Source organism: Knufia obscura, assembly GCF_036327395.1.
Source record: "Knufia obscura strain CCFEE 5817 isolate CBS 148926 chromosome Unknown scaffold_7, whole genome shotgun sequence".
Lineage (NCBI taxonomy): Eukaryota > Fungi > Ascomycota > Eurotiomycetes > Chaetothyriales > Trichomeriaceae > Knufia > Knufia obscura.
In genome coordinates this window covers 1,053,440-1,074,800 of record NW_027042693.1, presented here as the reverse complement: position 1 = coordinate 1,074,800, position 21,361 = coordinate 1,053,440, and the positions used below count along the sequence as shown (strand labels likewise).

General features: G+C 51.4%; 7 protein-coding genes across 7 annotated transcripts; 5 read left to right on the top strand and 2 right to left on the bottom strand.

Moving 5' to 3' along the window:
• Positions 1 to 776: 776 nt before the first annotated feature.
• On the top strand, positions 777 to 2,690 carry PMZ80_006583 (uncharacterized protein; the record flags this gene model as incomplete). Its single annotated transcript, XM_064874995.1, has 1 exon — positions 777 to 2,690. The coding sequence occupies one exon, from the start codon at positions 777 to 779 to the stop codon at positions 2,688 to 2,690; it is 1,914 nt and encodes a 637-aa protein (XP_064729395.1).
• Positions 2,691 to 3,456: 766 nt separating this feature from the next.
• PEX13 (Peroxisomal membrane protein PAS20) lies at positions 3,457 to 4,743 on the top strand (the record flags this gene model as incomplete). The annotated part of the gene is made up of 1 exon (XM_064874994.1): positions 3,457 to 4,743. One exon carries the CDS (start codon positions 3,457 to 3,459, stop codon positions 4,741 to 4,743), a length of 1,287 nt encoding a protein of 428 aa, XP_064729394.1.
• Positions 4,744 to 5,545: 802 nt separating this feature from the next.
• VPS8_2 (Vacuolar protein sorting-associated protein 8) lies at positions 5,546 to 10,225 on the top strand (the record flags this gene model as incomplete). Its single annotated transcript, XM_064874993.1, has 1 exon — positions 5,546 to 10,225. The coding sequence occupies one exon, from the start codon at positions 5,546 to 5,548 to the stop codon at positions 10,223 to 10,225; it is 4,680 nt and encodes a 1,559-aa protein (XP_064729393.1).
• A 1,138-nt stretch (positions 10,226 to 11,363) lies between these two features.
• PMZ80_006580 (uncharacterized protein) lies at positions 11,364 to 12,802 on the bottom strand (the record flags this gene model as incomplete). Its single annotated transcript, XM_064874992.1, has 2 exons — positions 11,364 to 12,624; positions 12,678 to 12,802. 2 exons carry the CDS (start codon positions 12,800 to 12,802, stop codon positions 11,364 to 11,366), a joined length of 1,386 nt encoding a protein of 461 aa, XP_064729392.1.
• Positions 12,803 to 13,537: 735 nt separating this feature from the next.
• PMZ80_006579 (uncharacterized protein) lies at positions 13,538 to 17,896 on the bottom strand (the record flags this gene model as incomplete). Its single annotated transcript, XM_064874991.1, has 1 exon — positions 13,538 to 17,896. The coding sequence occupies one exon, from the start codon at positions 17,894 to 17,896 to the stop codon at positions 13,538 to 13,540; it is 4,359 nt and encodes a 1,452-aa protein (XP_064729391.1).
• A 632-nt stretch (positions 17,897 to 18,528) lies between these two features.
• PMZ80_006578 (uncharacterized protein) lies at positions 18,529 to 20,166 on the top strand (the record flags this gene model as incomplete). Its single annotated transcript, XM_064874990.1, has 1 exon — positions 18,529 to 20,166. One exon carries the CDS (start codon positions 18,529 to 18,531, stop codon positions 20,164 to 20,166), a length of 1,638 nt encoding a protein of 545 aa, XP_064729390.1.
• A 432-nt stretch (positions 20,167 to 20,598) lies between these two features.
• Positions 20,599 to 21,147, top strand: PMZ80_006577 (uncharacterized protein; the record flags this gene model as incomplete). The annotated part of the gene is made up of 2 exons (XM_064874989.1): positions 20,599 to 20,874; positions 20,938 to 21,147. The coding sequence occupies 2 exons, from the start codon at positions 20,599 to 20,601 to the stop codon at positions 21,145 to 21,147; spliced, it is 486 nt and encodes a 161-aa protein (XP_064729389.1).
• Between the last annotated feature and the right edge of the window lie 214 nt (positions 21,148 to 21,361).

The following is a 21,361-nucleotide window of genomic DNA, read 5'->3' as shown; positions in this document are numbered from 1 at the left end:
AGCCGCTTGAGCAGCAACACTTCAGGAAGCACAGCTTCTGTATGCGTGCAAGCGAAGCTGTGATGACGAAAATGATGCTCGACGCTGCCGACATCCAAACTCATTTGTTGGACAAGCCTTCACCATCCTCGTGGTTTGGACATCGACTCGAATCGCCAAGGTAGAGGATACCGTCAGACTGGAACTTCAACACCAGGGGTGGACAGGACTGGACCCTCTCCTTGCACCGGCGTGTTTGACCATCTGGACTCCTAACCACTTACAGCCACATTTACATTCAGGCCGAAACTTCGAAAGCGTTGTGCTTCCCACCCATGCCTCCCGACAAGCTCTTCGTGCCTGGCGAGCGAGTCGAGCTCCGTTCAATCGTGTCAGCAGTTCCTTGCTCAAAGATGTTTCAGTCGAGCATTGCCACAGAAGGATACTACGCCTGCGTCAAAATCGTCTTTATCCCCTCTGGCAAGGTAAGGAGTGCGTTCGCAGGGCAGTCGTGCAGGCTTCTCTTGCGTGTGCAATAGTCTCTTCGTCTGTCCAATCTCCCCCAGATCCATCGTCGAGAACTAGTGAACGATCTACTAGCATTGACCTAACCAAGTCTATCGAAGGCTGCTGCTTAGTGCTCTCACCTGACAGGAGATTCGGTCGCAGTTGCTCGTAAGTCGCTGCCGTGCCTCTTGCTTGAGCTATTCCACCCTCTCGTCGGCACCCTACATGTCGACCGCCGGCAACATCGCGCACGGGATCTGGTAGTAGAGCGAAGGATGGGACATGTCAAAATGCACAACATAAAAAGGGAACCACAAAGGATCGATGTTTCGATACCTGCGAGCATCACTGCCCCCTCCAGCATCGATGGACCGGCTCCAACCAGTATTGTGGCTGATAGCGGTTCAAAATCAGCTCTCTCAACATATACGCAGTCATTCGAGGAGACCGTTAGTCAACCCGCCTCTACTTTCCTCAACACAAGAGTGCAAACAATACTGGTGACGGATTCTGCACAACTCTCTTCGATACAGGCTTCGGCGACCAGTACGAGTACGGATGGCGCAACGTCTGCTGCAAAGACATCTTCAGCCTCTTCGGAAACGTCGACCGGTGCTGCTAAATCATCCTCATCGAGCAATCTTGGTACTTTAATTCCTGCGATCGTAGTCCCAGTTGCAGCGATTCTCATCATATCCTTTGCTATATTCTGGTTCATCATGAGGCGGAAGCATAGGAAGCAGCTGGACGAGGAACCGGAATTCGTCATGGCCGACAAATTGGAAAAGCCCATTAGTCGTGGCAACAGCAACAGTTCTGGCACATCATCGACCAGGGAGCTAGTGCCGATGTCCAAATTAGAGAAAGAGGTCGCAGTTACAACATCGGAAGTCAGGAGATCGTCTCTCGATATGTTCCCACCAAGATACACAACAACCGATATTGGCGTCGCGAGGCCAATGACCCCTCCGGACAAAGCTGGAGCCAATGCGGATGGTAACGGTCAGCGGCCAGTGCCGAACTTCAGCAAGTCTCGTCCGACTACATCACATCGCTCCACTCCTGGGCAGGACAGACATGCTGGTACCCGCAGCCGAGGACAGAGCGCATCAAGCACTAGAGGTGCACCACAACCTCGTCTGGACAGCAGAATCAGTCCTATAAAACCAAGTCGTGGTCCGTCACCCACCATGGGTGGCCAGATGAGACAATCACCACGACCTTCCAGACCACAAGATGCAGTTCGTCGACCCGGCGCCCGAAGCCCACCAGGGTCTCAAGCTACACCGCTCAATACAAACATGAACAACGGAGCTCGTGCTGCACCGCCAAAACCACTCAATCCGCCCACACCGACTGGAGCTTTCAATGGAGCTTCACCTATATCACAATACTCTCCAATCGTAAAAGGTCATCAGAACCTAGGGGCGGTCGCCGCAGCGAACATGGCAGAACAGCGTAGTCAACCATTACCACTGAATACATCTAATCTACCAGGCTCGACCGGAACAAACTCGCCAGTGGATGAAAATGTGCTTTCGCATGAGAACATGCGCATAGCAAGGCTAGCAAACTCCTCCCGGCTTGGATTCAACCGTAGCCCGGTCGGGTCTACTTCGGCTCCACGCGGCAACGGAATTGGAAGAGCACTGTCGCCGCTCAGCGAGAAGGATACCAGAGGTGATGGGCCAGCGCTGAGCCCCCAACTACCGCCACCGTTGACGAGGGAAGATCTACCACCTAGGCCATTCGCTCGTGGACCGGATTCTCCGTCTGGAGGCTCTTCAGTTTACCCCTCGCCATCGATTGGCACAGGGGCTATCCCATCGATTGGCGGCGGATATTCGACGACATCGCTACCACAAAGCGACCACAACACAATTGGCATGGCATCATCAACCGGTTTACCGCATCGCGCTAGTATTGTTAGCAGAATATCAAGCGATGATGGCTACATGGACGAAGAACTCGACGCAAAGAGCGAGGTGAGCTCTTTAGACGAGCGAGAAAGATGGGACATGGAAAGTGATCGTCATGAAGCCGCATCACAACTTGGGACCGGCTACAATGGCAGTAGGCACGACAGCGCAGGCATGAGCCCGATAGATGCTCCAGCAGCCGCATCCTCAGCAGGGACGGAAGCAAGCAGATCAAATATGAGGGATCGAGACAGTGAAGGACCTTTCGTGCTGTCGAGGTATTGAGGCTGCAAGAGCCAGGGATAATGCCGTAACGTTCGTTGGGAATGGTGTTTCTTTGTTGGGATGGGAGGGGTTACAGGAAAAGCAGGAAACCATAATCTCACTTTCACACAGTGTTTTATTGCTATTATGATACCCAGCATGTGCGGAACACATGGTTGAGGCTGGCAAGCTATTTCAGGCCCAGCGAATAACGACAGCGTCTAGATTTATATACTATGTCACAATCCTCCGAGTCAATTAGAATGTTGGCGAAGGAATTATCCTGACCACGCTCCTACGAATTGATCAGACGTGTGGGACATGCAGACAATTCACCCGGAGTCGTCATTTGTGCTACTAGTACTATGCTCTTCGCGACAGCCACGTGAACTTGCAGTGAAGGTCATTGCTAATTGGTCGGAAATCCTTGAGCTCCGCACCTCGGCAACTCGAATCGCCGCAATTTCAGCAGCGACATTTCATCGCATCCTGCCATATGTCATTGTCACTTCCTCTCTGACCTCTACCGTAGTGACTGAACCTCATTACTACTACAAGTGCAGGAGAATATCACACCGTTCTGCATTGAAGCGTACTGTAACTTCAAGCTCTGCGACGCTGATGGCGCTACGATGACACGAAAACGATGAGTTCAGTCTCCCCTCCGAAACCCTGGGAGAGAGCCGGCGCAGCTGGTAAGTACAATCGTGAGCAATGATCGAAGGCCTTCTTAATTGACGCTCTCGTAGGTACACAACCCTCGACAGCAGTGAGCACCACTAGCAACATGACCGCATCAAATACCAGCAATCCGATCTCGAATCCATCGTCCACAGCCATGGCCTCGGATGCGCCGTCCTTGCCCGACCGGCCGAACACTCTCAATAACGTCGTCAATCAAACCGCTTCAAACTATTCGTCTTATGGGCAGAATCGCCTCAATTCGCCTTACTCATCGTATTCCTCTCCATATAGCTCAGGCTACGGTGGTGGCTACGGCGGCGGCTACGGTATGGGCGGCGGTTATGGCATGGGAGGAGGTTACGGAGGCTATGGTATGGGAGGTATGGGAGGCATGGGCGGCATGTATAACAGGCCTTATGGCATGGGCATGCCAGGTCAAGATCCAAACGGCCAACAAAGCTTGACTGGACAGTGGAACCAGAGCACAGCTGCCACCTTCCAGATCATGGAGTCGATAGTTGGCGCATTCGGCGGCTTTGCGCAGATGCTCGAATCAGCGTACATGACGACGCATTCGTCGTTCTTCGCCATGGTCTCTATGGCTGAACAGCTGGGTAACCTGCGGCAGACACTGGGCCAAGTACTAGGAATATACGCATTATTGCGATGGATGAGAACCCTCATAGCAAAGATCACGGGCCGACCACCACCAGCCGACGCGACGGCTCTGACACCAGCGAACTTCTCCTCCTTTCTATCAGGCGGCGCAGGACCATCGACACTACCCGATGGTTCACCTGCCCCTCCACGAGCTTCGAAGAAGCCGTTTATCATGTTCACACTCGCAGTCTTCGGACTACCATATCTAATGTCGAAACTCATACGCTCGATGGCTCGCGCATCAGAAGCAGAAGAACAACGCAGACTAGCCGAGCAAGGCATCGTCGTCCGAGCAGACGGCACCCAGCAAATCGACCCCTCAAAACTCGATTTCTGTCGAGTTCTCTACGACTACAAGCCCGCACCACAATCAGGCGGAATGGATCTAGAAGTCAGCAAAGGCGACCTAGTAGCGGTATTATCTAAAACGGATCCGATGGGTCAACCAAGCGAGTGGTGGAGGTGTCGCGCAAGAGATGGGAAGCAGGGGTACCTACCCAGCCCGTACCTACAGCGAATCGAAAGAAAGCAACCGCAGATAGCAGCTACGGCGCATGAGAACGGGACGGTAAGTTTGCCAGGTAGTAGGACGACAACCCTGAAAGGAGAGGATGATGGGAGCAGGACGAAGAGTTTGACTTCTGTGGCGGCGAGGCCGGGTCCGGACGTGCAGGGACGGCCTGGGGATATCAGTGCGGAGAGTTTTCAGAAGAGCGCGTTCTACTCATGATTTAAGTACTGGTTAGTTAGAGCGCCTGTGGGCTCAAACAAGGTCGGGGCGCCACAGCATGCGCACTGTATATGCAAACATGCAAACTGCGGTAGAGGCTGGAGCTTGTTATGAATATATCTGGCATCAACGCGTACACTGTAAACTTCTCACGGTCACGGATAAGCTCGAGCAATGCTCGGACAACTTTTTTCCAGCTACCACCATCGTTGTTTCCCTACGACGCTCTTGCCAATGCAGTGATAATGCATGCTACGCGAGCTCAGGTATAGCTGCCACGGAACACCAGTAATGGCATCTTGATACTTCCGTAACCAAGCTGCTGCCTCAAACCAAGTCCTACTGAGGCGTTGCTTGGCTGTTCATCTCTAGTGTTCGGCGAGCTCGGTTCGGAAGTGTTCCCGCCAAGTACCTGGCTGCCTGGTGCAGCCGCAAGAGTGGATCCGTTTCGTGCTGCGGCAAGAGCGTCTGTAGAGTACTGGTGGCACATGCGCTCGAGTTGATGCACGAGGAAGTCTCGAGGAAGCTAGAGTCGCACTCAAAAACACTACAGCTGGATCAGACTCGCAAGTAAATTGCAGGCTCGACTGTCCACAAAACCCCCCTTCCCAGCTTCATTGGACTACAAAACGATTGCGACTGCAACACCTTGACTACCTACCTTCAACACCACCAACCCAACTGCTAGGTCGGAATAGGCGGAACCACTGTTTGATCCTTGGTGTCAATCATCCGCATATCAAGTGTGCGCTCCGGAAGATCTGTATGATCGAGAAGCAATGGTTGTGTCGCAGATACATCGATGAGCTCGACGCCGGAAGATGGCGAGGTCGAACAGCATGCTGTTGGGGAGGGTGTACATACTGCCGACCTTCCGGACGAGACCCTGCCCTTAGGATATGAGGAAGAAGGTCATGCCGACGAGGCTGCCATAGGCATAGACGAAGACGTTGATACAATACCACACCTAGAGGCCCATGGTGAAGTAGATGTGGCCGAGCCCGACCAGAACCAACAGCAAGAGCATGATGCTGGCTCTTTGCAGCCCGCAATACCACTAACCGGTACGAGTCCTCGACCTTCAAGTCAGGATGATTCAGCTTCAATACCAGACGATACTCCTTCCATACAAGACTCGGGTGTTTCCTCACCCAAGAGCGATGCGCAACTAGCCCCACCTATATCTCGCAAAAGCTCTTCCGCATCGAGGCGACCCTTCGAGCTGCGCTTCCAGTCACGGCTATCAAGCTCCTACCTCTCTCCTCGTGCAGCCTCTCCGGCCTTTCTCGGACAACATTCTAGACACTCCTCACATGCAAGCTTTGCGCGCGACTCGGAATCAGGCATAGAAGAGACACAAACACCATGGGAGGTCATTAGATGGAACAGGCTGAAGAAACTGACAGGCCAGGCCTTCTCGGAAGTTGGCCGCAGGAACTTTGGCACTCCTACCTGTCTAGCAGTAACAGACCAAATGGTTGTTGGTACCTCAAAAGGTCTAATACTGGTCTTTGATCACCACCAAAATAACAAGGGTATTATCGGGGTGGGTACAAAGGCAGCAGAAGCAGGGCCTGTAACGGCTTTGGCAATCTCAGCTGATCATACAGCAATAGCTGGAGGACATGCCACAGGGAACATATTTACGTGGGAGATCGCTCGACCTGGCCGTCCCTTCCTGCAAATAGCCGCTCTTGATGCGAGCCAGCCAGAAGCTCGCAAGGTTGATGGCCACATTCAAGGCAGCGCAGTGCTTCACCTTGGCTTTCTCGGCTACCGAAGGACTGCTCTTGTATCAGCTGATGACAAAGGCATGGCTTTCTCCCATCTCGCCACTCGAGGGACTGGCGCTCTCGGGCGAACTGTTCGTACCACTAGGATCCTGGGACGGTATCCAGAGCTGATCGTTAGAAAGACTGATAAGCCAGTCAAGAAGAGCTCCGTACTGGCGTTCTCTCCTTTGCCGCTGGGCAACGTGGAACAGAATACCGACAGCCTCGGGCTAGTCGCTATGCTCACGCCATACCTCCTTGTCATCGTTTCGACAACACCCATCGCCCAAACACAGCACAAAGCCCCGAGACCTAAGGAGATCGTTGCACACAGTGCTATGACTGCTGCCCTAGCCTGGTTTCCTGCCATCAAGCTGAAAGGCAGCGAGGCTGAAACATCCAAGAACAAGCTTTGTTACGCATGGTCAAACGTGCTCAGCGTGCTCGAAGTTCAGGAAGTACCTCGGGAACCTGACACACCCGAGGACAAACCTGTCGATTTGCAGTTCCTGGTTAGGAGCAGGTATGAAGTCGATGAGGCTATCGTCGCGGTTCAGTGGTTGAGCAGGTCAGTCATGGCTGTCTTGACCATCACCCAACAACTGCTGATTATCGAGGATGTGACCATGAATGTTACAGATGCCTTCGACCTGTTGCCCAAGAACATTTATCATGCAGATCTCTACTCTCACCAGCTCCAGTCAGTGGTCGAACATCATGACGATGAAGATGCATCTATGCACGGTGTCGTGGCTGATGCCTACTACATGAGCTTTCGTGGCTACAAAGGACGGTTGTTTCTGCTCGGCTTCAATGATATGTGGTGGGGTAGCTTGACGAATTGGGCTGATAGACTGCTTGCAATGATGGAAACTGGCGACTTCATTGGAGCCATTCGACTTGCCACCAACTATTTCTCGGGGAGCGGTGAAAAGGTTACTATTGGTTTGCCCGAAGATCACAATCTCCGATCAACTCTCGTGCACGACAAACTGCTTGAAATGATGAGTGCTTCATTGAGATACGCATTTGGCAAAAACGAGCAGGCCAATAGAGCACCAGTCGGGCGTCAACAGCTCTTTGACCTTGCCGTAGCATGTGTCGCAGCTTGCTTGAAGATGGACGAGAAGGACTACCTCTTCGATGAGGTTTTTGAGTGGTTCGACGACAATGGCGCTGGCGACATCTTTGTCGATGTGCTTGAGCCACATATCGTGGATCGTCAGATTATGATACTTCCGCCTTCCGCTGTGAAGACGCTTATCAACCACTTTTCGAAGACACATTCGCTGTCGGAGCTGGAGGAGATCATTTGTCTACTTGATGCCACGGCTATGGATGTCGATCAGGTTACTACGTTGTGTAAGCAGCATAGTCTTTATGATGCGTATATTTACGTCTGGAACACCGCACTCTTTGACTACACGAGTCCTCTGCTTGAGCTTCTGGGTATGGTATCCGAGCAGTCGAAGATGAACGGCAGCTCTACGAGTCCTAGGCCAAATTCATACACGAGTCAGAAGATGTTTCCATACCTGTCCTTCGTGCTGACTGGCCGAGTCTACCCTGTTGGAGAGTTTATGGACGAAGATCGAGCATCGACAGCGAAGACACAAATTTATGAGACTCTCTTCTACGGTAAAGGTGGGCAGAAAGATCCATTCGCTGTCCTACGGAGTATCCTCGAATTTGATACGCCAAACTTCATGGCTGCCATGAACGAAGCTTTTGAGGACCCTTTCCTCAACAGCAGTCAGGACGAGGATCTGGGAGGCAGCGTACAAGGAGCACAAAAAGGCTCTTTATTGAACAGGCAAATCATCATCCGTATTCTGCTTGATGTAATGTCCACAGGCTTTGAGGCTGACGATCGGATATATCTTGATATGTTCATCGCTAGAAATCTCCCGAAATATCCTCAATACATGCTCCTGGCAGGCACGACGATGGAACAAGTATTCACGAGGCTCTGTCAATATGAGGATGATGACAACCGAGATGATGCACAGCTAAGTGTGGAATACCTCATGACTGTGTACAAGCCAGCAAATATCTCCGCATTCATACCTCTGCTTCAACGAGCACAGTTCTACAGGATCCTGAAGTCAGTATACCGCCACGAAGGAGATTGGACTGAGCTTCTCCAGGTATACTTTATCGACGCAGAGAATCAAGGACAAGTGTTTGACCTGATACTTGAATGTCTTAGAGAATCGTCTGACCTTGATGCTGAGCAGCGGCACTTGTTCACGGCAGGAGTCAAGCAGCACGCAGAGGACCTGACAAAAATTAATGTGTCAAAGACAGCTCGAGTGGTTGATCTTGTGCTGCCTGAGGAGCATTCATTCTTTTTGGAGAGCCTTGCAGAAGACGCAAAGATCCAGTTCAATTACCTGCGTACGCTGCTCGAGCCTGGGGATGATGCTCGAACAAGCTATCATACCACCAACGCCATGCTTGAGCAGTACGTTCGTCTGATGTGTCAGTATAATTCGTCTCACGTTGTGGCCTACATCAACACGATCAAAGAGGGTGAGCTGCATCTCGACGAGGTGGTACCGGCACTAGAGACCAGTGGCAATATCGATGCGGCAGTTATCCTGCTAGCACGTCAAGGTCAAGTCCACAATGGTATGGAACGTCTGATCAAGCATTTATCAGTCATCGAAGCAGCATTGAGCGGCGTTTTGGAAAGCGCAGCCGACAGTCCAGATGAAGTGGCCACGAACGAAGCCATCGAAGACCTGCTCGAATCTGTCGACAAGTATGCTAAAGTCGGTATCTGGCTATGCGAAAGTCAGATGCAGAAGACGGTCTCGAAGAGTAAGACGGCAAGCAAATCTCCACGAAGATCATCGATCAAGCAGCCTTTATCCTTCGAGGAGAATCTGTGGCTCGAGTTCATCGTTGCTGTTGTCTCTATCGCGCAGAAGGTCGGTCCTGCGCCCGCGAATGCAGACGGAAGCAGCCCGGAAACCGACGAGCTCTCGAACGCTCTACGCAATACCATTCAGCGTGTTTTCACGGCGCTGCTCAATTCTACAGCGACCGCACGAGGCCAAGCACAAGGTCAATCAGATTCCCTACGCTTCGTCCGCATCCTTCGAGCCTTCCTGTCTCGAGCCGCCGAACTCAGTCCATCTCTATCCCATCTTCGGCATGTCATGAGCAGTATCTTCTCCGCATACGCCTACGAGGAGTCGTTGCTGTCTTTGAGCAACACAATGCTCGACAAAGACCTCTTCGTGCAAGTCGACGAAGTCGCGAGACTACGACAAGTGGGATGGCGACCGCGAGGACAAGTCTGCGGCATTTGTCGACGGCGAGTTTGGGGTCCCGGTACAGGTCTGAAGATATGGGAAAGCTGGGAGAAGAAGGAAAAGGACAGGACAAAGAGGAAGGAGCTTCATCGGCGGAGGAGTGCGACTACGCTTGGCGAGGGGGATGAAGATGATGGTGAACACGTGGTTGGTAAGGGTAAGAGGAAAAGCTTACCTAGTCGGGACATGGGTTCTGATGATGAGATGGAAAATAGTCAGACTGGACAGGCTGGTGCTGATATGGGACCGGTTGTTGTGTTTAGTTGTCGGCATTTGTTCCATCGGAGGTGTTTGGATGGGAGTCAGGATTCTGAGGTGGAAGGTGGTGGCGCGCCTCCGGCTGGCGAGGAATATGGTGGGATGAGGCTGGTTTGTCCGTCTTGTGTATAGGTCGAAACGGATTCCAGTCCGGTATGGATCACTGGCTGCCTTGTTACTGATACGTCCCAAAAACTGCCCCTAACAGTTATTGTTCTCAAAAAGCCAGATGGCGCCCAAAAATTCTATCCTACAGCTGCCCTTTCGTACTGTAGCGTGTTCCCAGAGTACAAAGGTGAGGCATACTTCTCGATCCTGTCAGTAAGCGGTTGCTTTCTGCTGGTTGACGCGTTCCGTAGTTCACTGCTTGCAATGGCAGTACTGCAGTAAGAGCTGGTAGTGATCCGATAACATTTCCCGTTCAAATTTATTCGGGTAATTTTGACCGATCGCTGATCACCGTCCACAATAAATCAGCTTAACGCCGTCAAAATGAGATCTCTGAGTGAGGGCTTGTTTGTCAACAGTTCCTCTAGTAAGCTCATATATACCGTGGTTGCCGAGTCGAAACAAGGGGCTGCTACTGCTCCTTTTGTTGGATAAAGAGAATGTAGTAAGTCATGCTTAAAGGCTGTCCTGCTGATTTGCCGGTTTTCTACTCCGGAAGTGTTCTAGGGGCCAAAGGATTGTGCGGTATTACCTGGATGAGCGTCCGGAGAAAACCGCAAAGACCCCCGGAGTACGCCACTACAGTATCTCGTGGATGAAATACCTCTCCGCCCGGTCTTATCGTGGTAAAGCGCCCAGCGACCCCTGACTTCCTTTGTTCCCACGGTCAGCTTCCTGCCATGTTCGTATACTGCCTGTTTCTAGAATGTGGTTAACTATCTAACTATCTGGCATCTAGTGGCATCCGCTACATAGTACCTCAGGCACCGTCGAGGCTCCAACTGTGATGCGGAGGGGGAGAGGCACGCGCGTCCTATCTTCTTGCCCTGGAAATAGGTTTGTCAATTCGTGTCGAGTCCCCCCCGTACAACAACAGTTATGACCGTCTGTATGATGCGACCTACTACTCTGATGACTGGATGACAAGAACATCGGGCAGCACACCGAGTACCATGGTAAGACACGGCTCAACGTATCCCCAATGGGAAATCCCTTAGACAGTCTAGCCAACATCTTATTCAATTTCTCTATATGCTCGACCTCCTGCTGCCCAGCACTATGTATGGGTTCCACCAACAGCCCACACCATTCACACGCCCACTCACGTATAACTCGACGAATCACAACTAAAAGCACTCCCAACATCACCACTCGAATACTTCACCATGATATCCTGCACACTGGCGTACGTCCCACACCCCAGAATCGCAATGCCCATAACAAAGATGGCCCCATTCACAATCGACAAGGTGATATTCTTCCAGCCGTGGTTCCACTTCCCCTCCTTTATCAGCATGAACCAGAACAATGCAGGGAAGTAGAACGAGAATCCACTGATGAACAACGATGAGATGATACCCAGCAAGTCGTTGAAGAACGGGACAGCCTCGGCGATGACCCACGCGATGAGCGTGACGATGGCGCATGCGCTGATCCAGACAACCCAGCCCATGAAGGTGTTCGTGTATCTAATCTGCGAGTTCTTGAAGTATCGACCGATCATGTACCGACAGACGACTGTGGTGTTGATGCTGCCCGAGATGAAGATGACTGGAAGGGCGATGCCAAAGGCGACGCGGGAGACTGTGAAGCCGGAGGAGAGCAGAGCTGGACTTTCGACGCTGTTGCCGACGAAGGCGTAGATTAAGGCGCCTGTCACTGTGTAGATGAAGATCTCCATGAGACCTAAAGCCCAGATCGACTTGACGTAGTCTTTCGGAGTGTGCATCTCGCTCATGAAGCTGAATTGGCAGACGGCGAATGAGTAGGCGAAGATGATGTTCGTGACGGAGAGGAACGCTTGATAGAAGGAGACGTCTGGTGGCGGCCATACACTCCAGTCCACAGCGGAGAGACCACCTGGTGCCTTGGCGGCTTCAACACCTGTAGCGATGATACACACACCGATGGCAATGATGATGGATGCGAAGTCGATGTAGCCAAGGATGGCAAATTCTGAGAATGACGGTGGTAAGGCGAGGACGAACAGGATGATCGCTGATATGACACCCCAAACAAGAGCGCATATGGTGTTCTTGTCAACGATCCGGATCCAGGCAATGGTACCAGTGAGTGTATGACCGCCAACGAGGAGCACCAAAAGCAGGATGAACATGACACCCGTCAATTCTTTGCCGAAACGCCCCCAGCAAAGTCCAACAGCATCAGCGTAGTGCTCGATCTCGGGGTGTTTCAGCTTGACTTGGCCGACAACGTAGCTGGTGTAGATGGCAATAAGGCCGAGACCGACGGTGAGGATCACACCCGCAACCATGCCGGTGGCTGCAAAAACCGACGGAATACTCAATGAGCCGAGCGCGATAGCTTCAACGATGAGACAAATGGTCAGCTTCTTCCATCCTCTGCGAACACTGTTAGCAACGACTGATATTATTGGAGCAACGGAAGTACCCACAATCGACTGAATCGTTCTTCACCAGAATGCATCGTTTCTTGCATGCCAAGAGCATACTCATCGTCGGCCTTTTTCTTTTCGTGGAAGCCGTTTGTGTAGCCATCGCCATTCACGGCTGTGTCCATGGTCGATGTTGAACGCATGGTGACGATGTTCTCTTACTGACCTGCTGCTGAATACAAGGTAATGTTGAGATGTTGAATCAATGGCATACGAGGAAAAGCATAGGTGGCTAGGTATGCTAAAGGAAGAGACGTTGAAGTCTGGTCGGGAAATTCGGATTGTGTGATTGACCAAACCAGAATGAGCAGATTCGAAACATATGTGCTCTGGAGACGGCTTCGACGGCGCTCTTGCTTTATGGAGACCATTGGGTTGCGGCAAGGGCCACCGTCATAATTTTGCTTCATGGTCCGTCGTGGACGTTCAGTCGTCATTGCCGCCTTACCATCATTGCTTCTAGGATTCCTGCTGTCACACAGAGTGGTGACTGGATAGAACTGCTTGAGAACTTATCTTTGACCAGGTAGATGGCCTGCATGATGTTGCAGTGCTTTCGTCCTCGGTATTCCTTCATGACGTCGTAACGCGACTCAACCGAAGAGGTAAGCTCAATAAGTAACGCCAAGGCGAAGCTTGTCTCATAACACGAGATCTTAGCTTCGAAGCTTAGGACCGGCAGCCACATGATCACCTTCCACAAACAGCTGCGAGCATATTTGAGGCATGCACATATGCATATTTGCGCGAGGCTTCTTCTTAGCAAAACGTATAGTCGTGCATGTCTGTCTCCGGATGGGATTGAGGAGGAGCTGAAATTTAAGGGCGCAGTCATTTATTCTATAACTTCTTCGACCGTTTTACGCATGAATGTCCTCCCCATTAATCTCCGAGCCTCCTGCAGCCGGACCGAACGACTCCAGCCTCCCATTCGCCAGCACAATCGCATTATCCGCATCCCTCACAGCTGCCGTCCTATGAGCGATTGTGACAACCGTACTGTTCTTGAGCTCTTCTCTGAGCACTCTCTGAATTTCCCACGCCGTCTCAACATCGATACTCGCCGTTGCCTCGTCCATAATGATGACCGAGCTGCGTCGCAGGATTGCTCTGGCAAGACCGACAAGCTGTCGTTGACCCTGACTCAGATTTCTGCCTCCTGCTTCGACTTGTGTGGCCAGAGTCCAACCAAACTTCCCCGCTACACGCTCAATGACGTTCTTACAATTGTTGTCGGAATGCTCTTTCGTAGGATCGAGATTGTGCCGTAAGCTGCCTTCGAAGAGCACCGGTTCTTGTGCGAGAAACGTGATCCGTGTCCTGAGAGCTTGTCTGTCGACAGTTGCGAGATCGATACCATCAATCAAGATTCGACCCTTTTCGACCGGCACAGTAGCCAACAGCGCCGCTGCAAGCGTGCTTTTTCCTGATCCAGTCCGGCCAACGATGGCAGTATTTGTGCCGCCTTTCAGCTCAAAGGAGACATCAGTCAAAGCTGGTTCAAGGTGAGGCGCATAGCGAATGGTAACGTTCTCGAACACGACATTACCTCCATATGAAGGCCACCATGCCGGTGGTGGTACTGGGTTGGTAGGTTCTTGCTCTAGGTCGAGTAGCTCGATAACTCTTTCGACGGACACGAAGTTGACCTGCAGTCTACCATAAACTCGACATAGGTTATGTGTAGTCGACACGAATTTCTGAGCGCTGACAAGCACGAAGGCAGTCAAGCCAGCGGAAAGATTCGTGTAGATTGCAATCACAGTCAGTATCAGCGTTGACGTGGCTGACATGACCTCGTATCGGTAAGTGAGCCAACCTTGTACACTCCAGTAGAAGTGGTCCATACCTTGAAATGTGTCTACCACTTTGATGAGCTTCTCTTGAAATCTGTCCTCGGCTCGGAATGACCGGACTGTTGTGAGACCTGATAACAGAGCGCCAAAGTTTGTCATCAAAGGACTGAGAGACACTGATTCAAGCCTGCGCAGGCTTTGTGAGGCGGGCAGAAATTGGAAGAATACCCGGACGAACACGATCGTAAGCAGGATCGATACTGCTAGAAAGAGCGGAGTAACACTCGCAACTACAGTGATGCTGACAATCCAGGTGATACTGGCCCACATCATGCCGAACAGATCCCAGCCTATACCTCCGTCGACGGTACCCATGTCGGATGTAAGACGATTCATCAGTCTTCCGACTGGCGTGACATCGTAATACCGGAAGTTGGTATTGCTAACTCTGTGCATCACTGCTTTAAAGAGTGTTCTGCCAGCACAGTATCTTGTCACCATCATAACGCCCATGGCGAGTACCAACATTGTCGCTTGCGCAACATAAAGCAGAAGGAGACCTACCAGCCATGGCATGACATTGACCACCGGACTTGGTAGGCTGTCGAACAGCTTTCGTAGCAGGGGTATTCGAGTTTCTGATATGATAAATGCGTATTCATGGAAAGCGAACAATGTCAAACTTTCAGGCTGTCTTTGATAGGCTTCGCTAAACTCTTTCAGATACCATGTCACGCCAACAATCACGACTCGCATGAGAATCATCGTGATGACCGCTATTCCCCAAAGAATGAGATTTCCTGCTTTGAGGTACTCCCAATAGATCCGGGCTTTGATCTCGCCGCGTTGTCGCTTTTCTTCTTCTTCGAACTTGGTCGGAATCGCCTCTTCCATTTCTTTCGTATCCATTCTCTGCAGGTTCGGGTTGGGCACGCCATCCCCTGCGTTTCCGTTTGACGGCGTGTGCTCTGCAGAAATGTGCTGCTGTGGTTCTGCTCGACCATCTGTGGTGCTGATGATCTGATTGGCAATGGGCGCGCATAGATCCGTGCGATGAGTAACTAAGATGACAGTGCGACCCTTGACGAGCTCTCCTTGAAAGCATTCTGAGACAATGTATTCCGAGGTCTGTTGGTCAAGAGCGCTCAACGGGTCGTCGAGTAACAGAATTGAAGCATGGCTGTAGATGGCCCGAGCCAGAGCCACGCGTGCTTTCTGCCCGCCAGAGAGACCGATGCCATTTTCGCCGATAGGGGAAAGGTCGCCTTTTTCGAAAGTGGCGAGATCGTGGATTAAAGCGCAGACTTGCAGGGCTTTCCTGTACCTTTCAGGTTCGTACGCAGAATTGAAAAGAATGTTGTCGCGAATGGTCATGCTCTGCAGCCAAGGCGTCTGAGCACAGTATGCCACAGGACTCTGTGGTTTCAGAAGCTCTCCTCCACTGATGTCAAGCTCTCCTAGTATTGCTTGAAGCAGTGCACTCTTTCCCGATGCAACCTCACCAGTCACCATCGTAAGACCTGGACCGAAGGTCAAAGTGAGGTCGTGCAGGACGTTGCTGCGCAGACCAGGCCATGCAAAGGAAGCATTGCGAAATTCGACATGGCCTTCAGGAACCATTTCGACATTCGCGCTTTGCTGCTTGTCCGGCTCATCCATGAAAGCCTGGATACGCTTGAGAGCGACATTGGCGTTGAGTAACGTCTGTATCAGCTCAGGAATATCTCCCATGTTGTCTTGAACCAGGTTGAATATCTCGAGTGCAGGAAACACGATATCAACACTTAGTTGCCTCTTGGCAAGCACAGTGTAGGCCCAAAATGCCGAGACCGTGATCAGACCAGAACTGAATGTATTATTGAATATGATAATTTCGGTCCAGATATACGCGACCAGACGAAGGTTGAGCTCTTTCTGACGTGCTTTGAAAACGTTGTCTAGCCAATGAATCTGCCAACCATACCATCTTAAGTGCCTGATTGATTCGATGTACTGTGAGGTTTGTTGGAGGCGCTTATCGGTCGCTGACCTGCGGACCTTCTCGAAGCGCACATCGACAAGGGCAAGGAGGTAGTTGAGGATTTGTCCCACAACAATCACGGCCACAGCAAGCAAAGCAGGCCAACCCAGTAAACGATATGCAAGTCCTAGGGACAGGAGCAGACCTATTGGCTTTTCGACCAGTTTTTGGAAATCCCAAAATCGTTGCGCGACCTCATATGCGTCATATCTCATGAGATTCATAATCTTCCCCATTTCGGCAGGCTGTTGTTTCTTCACGTCCACACCCTTGAGGCCAAGTCGGACACTTTGCCAGACAACCTTCAGCTGCGTGAGAGCTCTCTGGCTCCACGTTGACTTCTTCTCGGCCTTTGAAGCCAGCAACGGAGTGTTCTCATCTGTGCTTTGTGCTGTATTAACTCTATCAAGTGCTGCACCATCTTCATCATCTTCAGCTTTTGTCTGAGCCACGATCTTGCGATGCAGAGTCTTCTCGTAGAGCATAGTAATCATCTCACCTCTAGACCTCTCGTAGCAGCGCCGACCGTACCATAAGCTGAAGACCTCGCTCTGCGCGTTCACAACGCGGACAAACAAGATCAAAAACGCATAGGTCAATGCTGGACGCTTCTCGATATCTAGATGTTGCATAGCTTTCAGTAGCTGTTGCAACAGTAAAGGTTGCGAGTAGTTGGTGACCAATTCCAATAGCTCGAGTAATGTCAGAAAAACCAGATCAAACCAATTCGCCACGAGGAGCCTTCGTAGAACGGAACCCTTCAGTTGGCGAAAAGCGTTATGTAGGTAAGTGTGCTGATACTCGTAAGGCAACTTCCATACGTCTTCCTCGTCGAGCTGCCTTTTCTTTGCTAGCTTTAGAAGCGGCGAGACCCACGAAAAGGTCATCCATTGCCAAAAAGTAAGATTGTCTTCAGGTGACCGCAAGTCGTTGGTCGGCGCAGAGAAGGGCTTGCTAATGCCAAACGTCGACCGTGTTGGCTTCCGCATGGGCATGATGACTGTCATGATTACTGCTAAGAGAGCGACAATGGTGGTACCAAGCATTAGCCGCTGCTCCAGATGAAACGTGTCTTGCCACGTCTTGACAAGCAGACTACACTGTGAGGCAAAGAGTGCCGTGAACAGGGCCAGAAGGATCAGAGAGAACGTGCGAGGACGTAACAGTAGGGTATACCCTATAGCTACAGCCCATGCTGTCGCTGGCAACGCAATCCATAGTTTTTGTACTGTCGTCAGCAGCAAGCCAGTTTGTAGACATAGTCCTACCACGGCAAAGGCGCAGAGGGTAAGAGGTCGGAATAGTGCTATCGGCTTGGTCTCGTCTGGCTTGTGTGTGTCTTGTTGCGGCTCTTCAATGAATGTCCTCGACCATGATGGTCGTTCTAGCACTTTGGGAACCATGGCTAATGTATAGCTTGAGGCGGTCGGGAGAAGGGCATGAAGAGTTCAGGATTTCCTCGTCATGGTGTTTGTATCGTGCAAAGCTGCCTGGCCTTTGCTATTTGCCTTCAGAAGGCACACCTTGAGCGAAAGTTTGTGAAAATGATGGCTCATCACTGCATGATGGCGCATGTTGCAGCCGAGCCTACAGTAGATCCATTTTCCCCATAAATCTTAGTCCTAGTGGCCGCCGCACCGCTCGTGGGACGAAGGAAGGGAGGGACAGAGATGTGTTTGCTCGATTAATGCTTGTTGGCTTGGGGCAAGGGACGAAATTCGTGTAGACGTGTCTTTCCGATTCCATAACGAGCTCAGAACATGAGAAGAGATTGCGAAAGTGAAGGCAGACTCGTGCTGTGCCAGCTGTCACGGTCACGACTGCTCCATAACTTACCGAAGCCAAGGGGCGCCTTCCAAGCCCAGAAAAAAGTAATGACGTCGATTGTTAGCAAACGCGCTAACTTTCCACTCAACGCGTCTTTTCTGGCAGGCGCGGCGGCGGGCGCGACGGCAGGCGCAAACCACCTTCGCTTCACTTTCGAACTACCCAGCACCTGCCGTGAGACTTGTGTAACACCACGAGACTGTCCAGCATGCCGCCGAAAAGGTCGCAACAAGAAGAACCATCAGACTTTGAAAAGCAGCGCTTAGCCAACATCGCAGAGCGTGACAAGCTGCTCGCTGAGCTTCAAGTCAAGAAAAATGCTGCACAAGCTGGACTATATGCAAGGCCTGCGAAAAGAGCAGCACCTAGCAAGCCAAAATCAACACCAGCAAAGAGGATAAAGAAGGAAGACATCGCCCCTCGCCGGACTTCATCGCGTCTAGCTGGCATACAAGCTGACAGTGAAGTTCAGCGCGAGAAGCTGGAAAAAGAATACGTGGAGCAGAAAGAGCGCGATATTGAGAGGCGGAAGAGGAACACTGACGATTTGAAGCTTGGAGACGTTACTCTCAAGGGCGGCATCAATGGCTTTTTCGGTTCCGATGCTGTGCTCAGGCCAGTCGCTAAACCACATGAAAGGACGTTTGGCGAAGATGAGATCAAGGAGACCACGGACAAGGACTTGAAGGAGCTAAGGGAAAAGATGAGTGGTCTGGGGATCTGGGAGGCTTGGGAACCTAATAGGATCAAGATCACCCCAGAGAGAATTTACAGTGCTGCCTTCCACCCCACAGAGGAGAAGCCCATCATTTTCATGGGCGATAAGCTGGGCCATCTGGGCATAGTGGACGCTTCGCAAGAGCCGGAAGTTTCAGGCGTGAAGAATGAGGACGAGGACGAAGATGAAGAGGAGGGCTACCCGGATCCGGTTATCACCCAGATTAAACCGCATACTCGAACCATCTCCTCCATGCACACTCATCCATCAAATCCTGGCACCTTGTTCACAGGCTCCTATGACTCCTCCATTCGCACGATAGATCTCCAGAAACAAGTCGCAGTCGAGATCTACGGTCCCAGCGACAAACTCGAGGATTCACCCGTCTCCGGCATCGACATGTCTGCCACAGATCCCAACACAGTCTACTTCACCACCCTCCACGGCTCCTTCGGCCAACACGACTACCGCGCACCTTCCACCGAAACCAAACTTTACGAGCTCTCCGAGAAGAAAATTGGCGGCTTCACTCTTAATCCGGTAGCACCGCATTACCTCACAACTGCCTCCCTTGATCGAACCATGAGATTATGGGACCTTCGCAAGATAACCAAGAACCTCCCTACCCTCGTCGGTGAGCACGAGTCGCGTCTCTCCGTCTCACACGCCGCGTTCAACACAGTTGGCCAGGTCGCAACGTCCTCGTATGACGACACAATCAAGATCCATTCTTTCGGCGTGGTACCCACATCCTCCGCCCAATCTTCCCGCAAGCTAAAGGTCAAGCAACCAACAGAAAAGCTAGAAAGCATGCAGACCTGGAAGAGCGGCTATACCCTTCCACCTGAAGTTATGAACCCAGAGATATCAATATCGCATAACAATCAGACCGGCCGATGGGTGACGATCTTGCGACCGCAGTGGCAGAGACATCCTCAGGATGGCATACAGAAACTTGTCATTGGTAACATGAATCGGTTTGTGGATGTATATTCTGCCACGGGCGAGCAGCTAGCGCAATTGGGTGGTGATGGGATTACGGCTGTGCCTGCTGTAGCAGTTTTCCATCCGACGAAGGACTATATTGCCGCTGGGACTGCTAGTGGGAAGTTATGCTTGTGGATGTAACATGTTTGCAGAAGCGTTGCATGCATGCCCGTTGAATAAGTTGTTGAAAAGGATTCGTGCTGAGCTTTTGGAATGAGGTACTCGACGATCAACTAGTCCAGCAGGAGCTCGGCCGCGGTGCTCGAAGGGTGGCTCAAGCATCAGGTAGGGTGAACATCTCACCTTGAAGATCAAATCAACTTGGGATGTACCAGATGTGTGTGATCAATATCACCATCAATTCTGGCTCAATACCCTTTCTTAATCACTGTGTCCAATCTTTTACTATATTCTGAGGCTTTCAAAGCCGATCCATCGTTGGCCCGGTACTAATACTCAGATCAACCACACAAGCCATTCCTCGATCCAACCCACAGATCTACACTCGCCAAATGATCAAATAACGCATCCGTTGATCTTCCCCTTTTCAAACTCACTGTCAGGGATCCCACCATGGCCAGCCACAACGCGAGAGACTCCCACCCCAACCCACCAAAACAGTCCACGCCAAACCCCTACCAACGTCTCTACGACAAACATGTAACACCAGAATTTAAGCGTGTCTTCCGAGATGAGAACTCCGATTTTGGAGAGCTCAAGCGACTCTTCTCAGAAGTCGAATCGAAGCTCGACGACCCCGCCGATATGAGGAAGTTGATTCCCAATATGCCTACATTTCCGGGGTTGTCCAAGAGTGTAGGCAAGAAAGAGGGATATCAGGTCTTCGATGTATGTTACCCTTCAGCCTGTATTTCTGCTTGACAGCACCAGCGCTGACTATATAAATTCCAGGTCGAGAAGGGCGATGCCAGCGAAGAGCTGTACCAACGAGCTCTAGCTAAGGCCAAGAAACGAGATCCGATCACTGGTGTAGAGCTGATACACGACTACCGAGACGACAAGGTCTTCACCCATCAGGCGAAGGCATCTAGCGATGAGAGGAAGTGGGTGATTGGTAAAGACGAGTTTCCTGGCCTCAAGATCGTGGAGCAGAAGTGTTGACACTTCAATGGTGGGAGAGTTACGACAAGCGAAGAATTAGAAGCTGAGCAACCGAAGGACCTGTGCTAGACAGGTGCCTGAGGGGTGGATGAGGTGACGTTTGAGGAATTGAGAGGCCGCTGCCTTCAAACAATAGCAGTGTCTGAGCATTGAGCAGAGTATCCTCGACGTCTCAAACATACTGCTACAGGTGAGCATTCTAGGTGTCACGAGA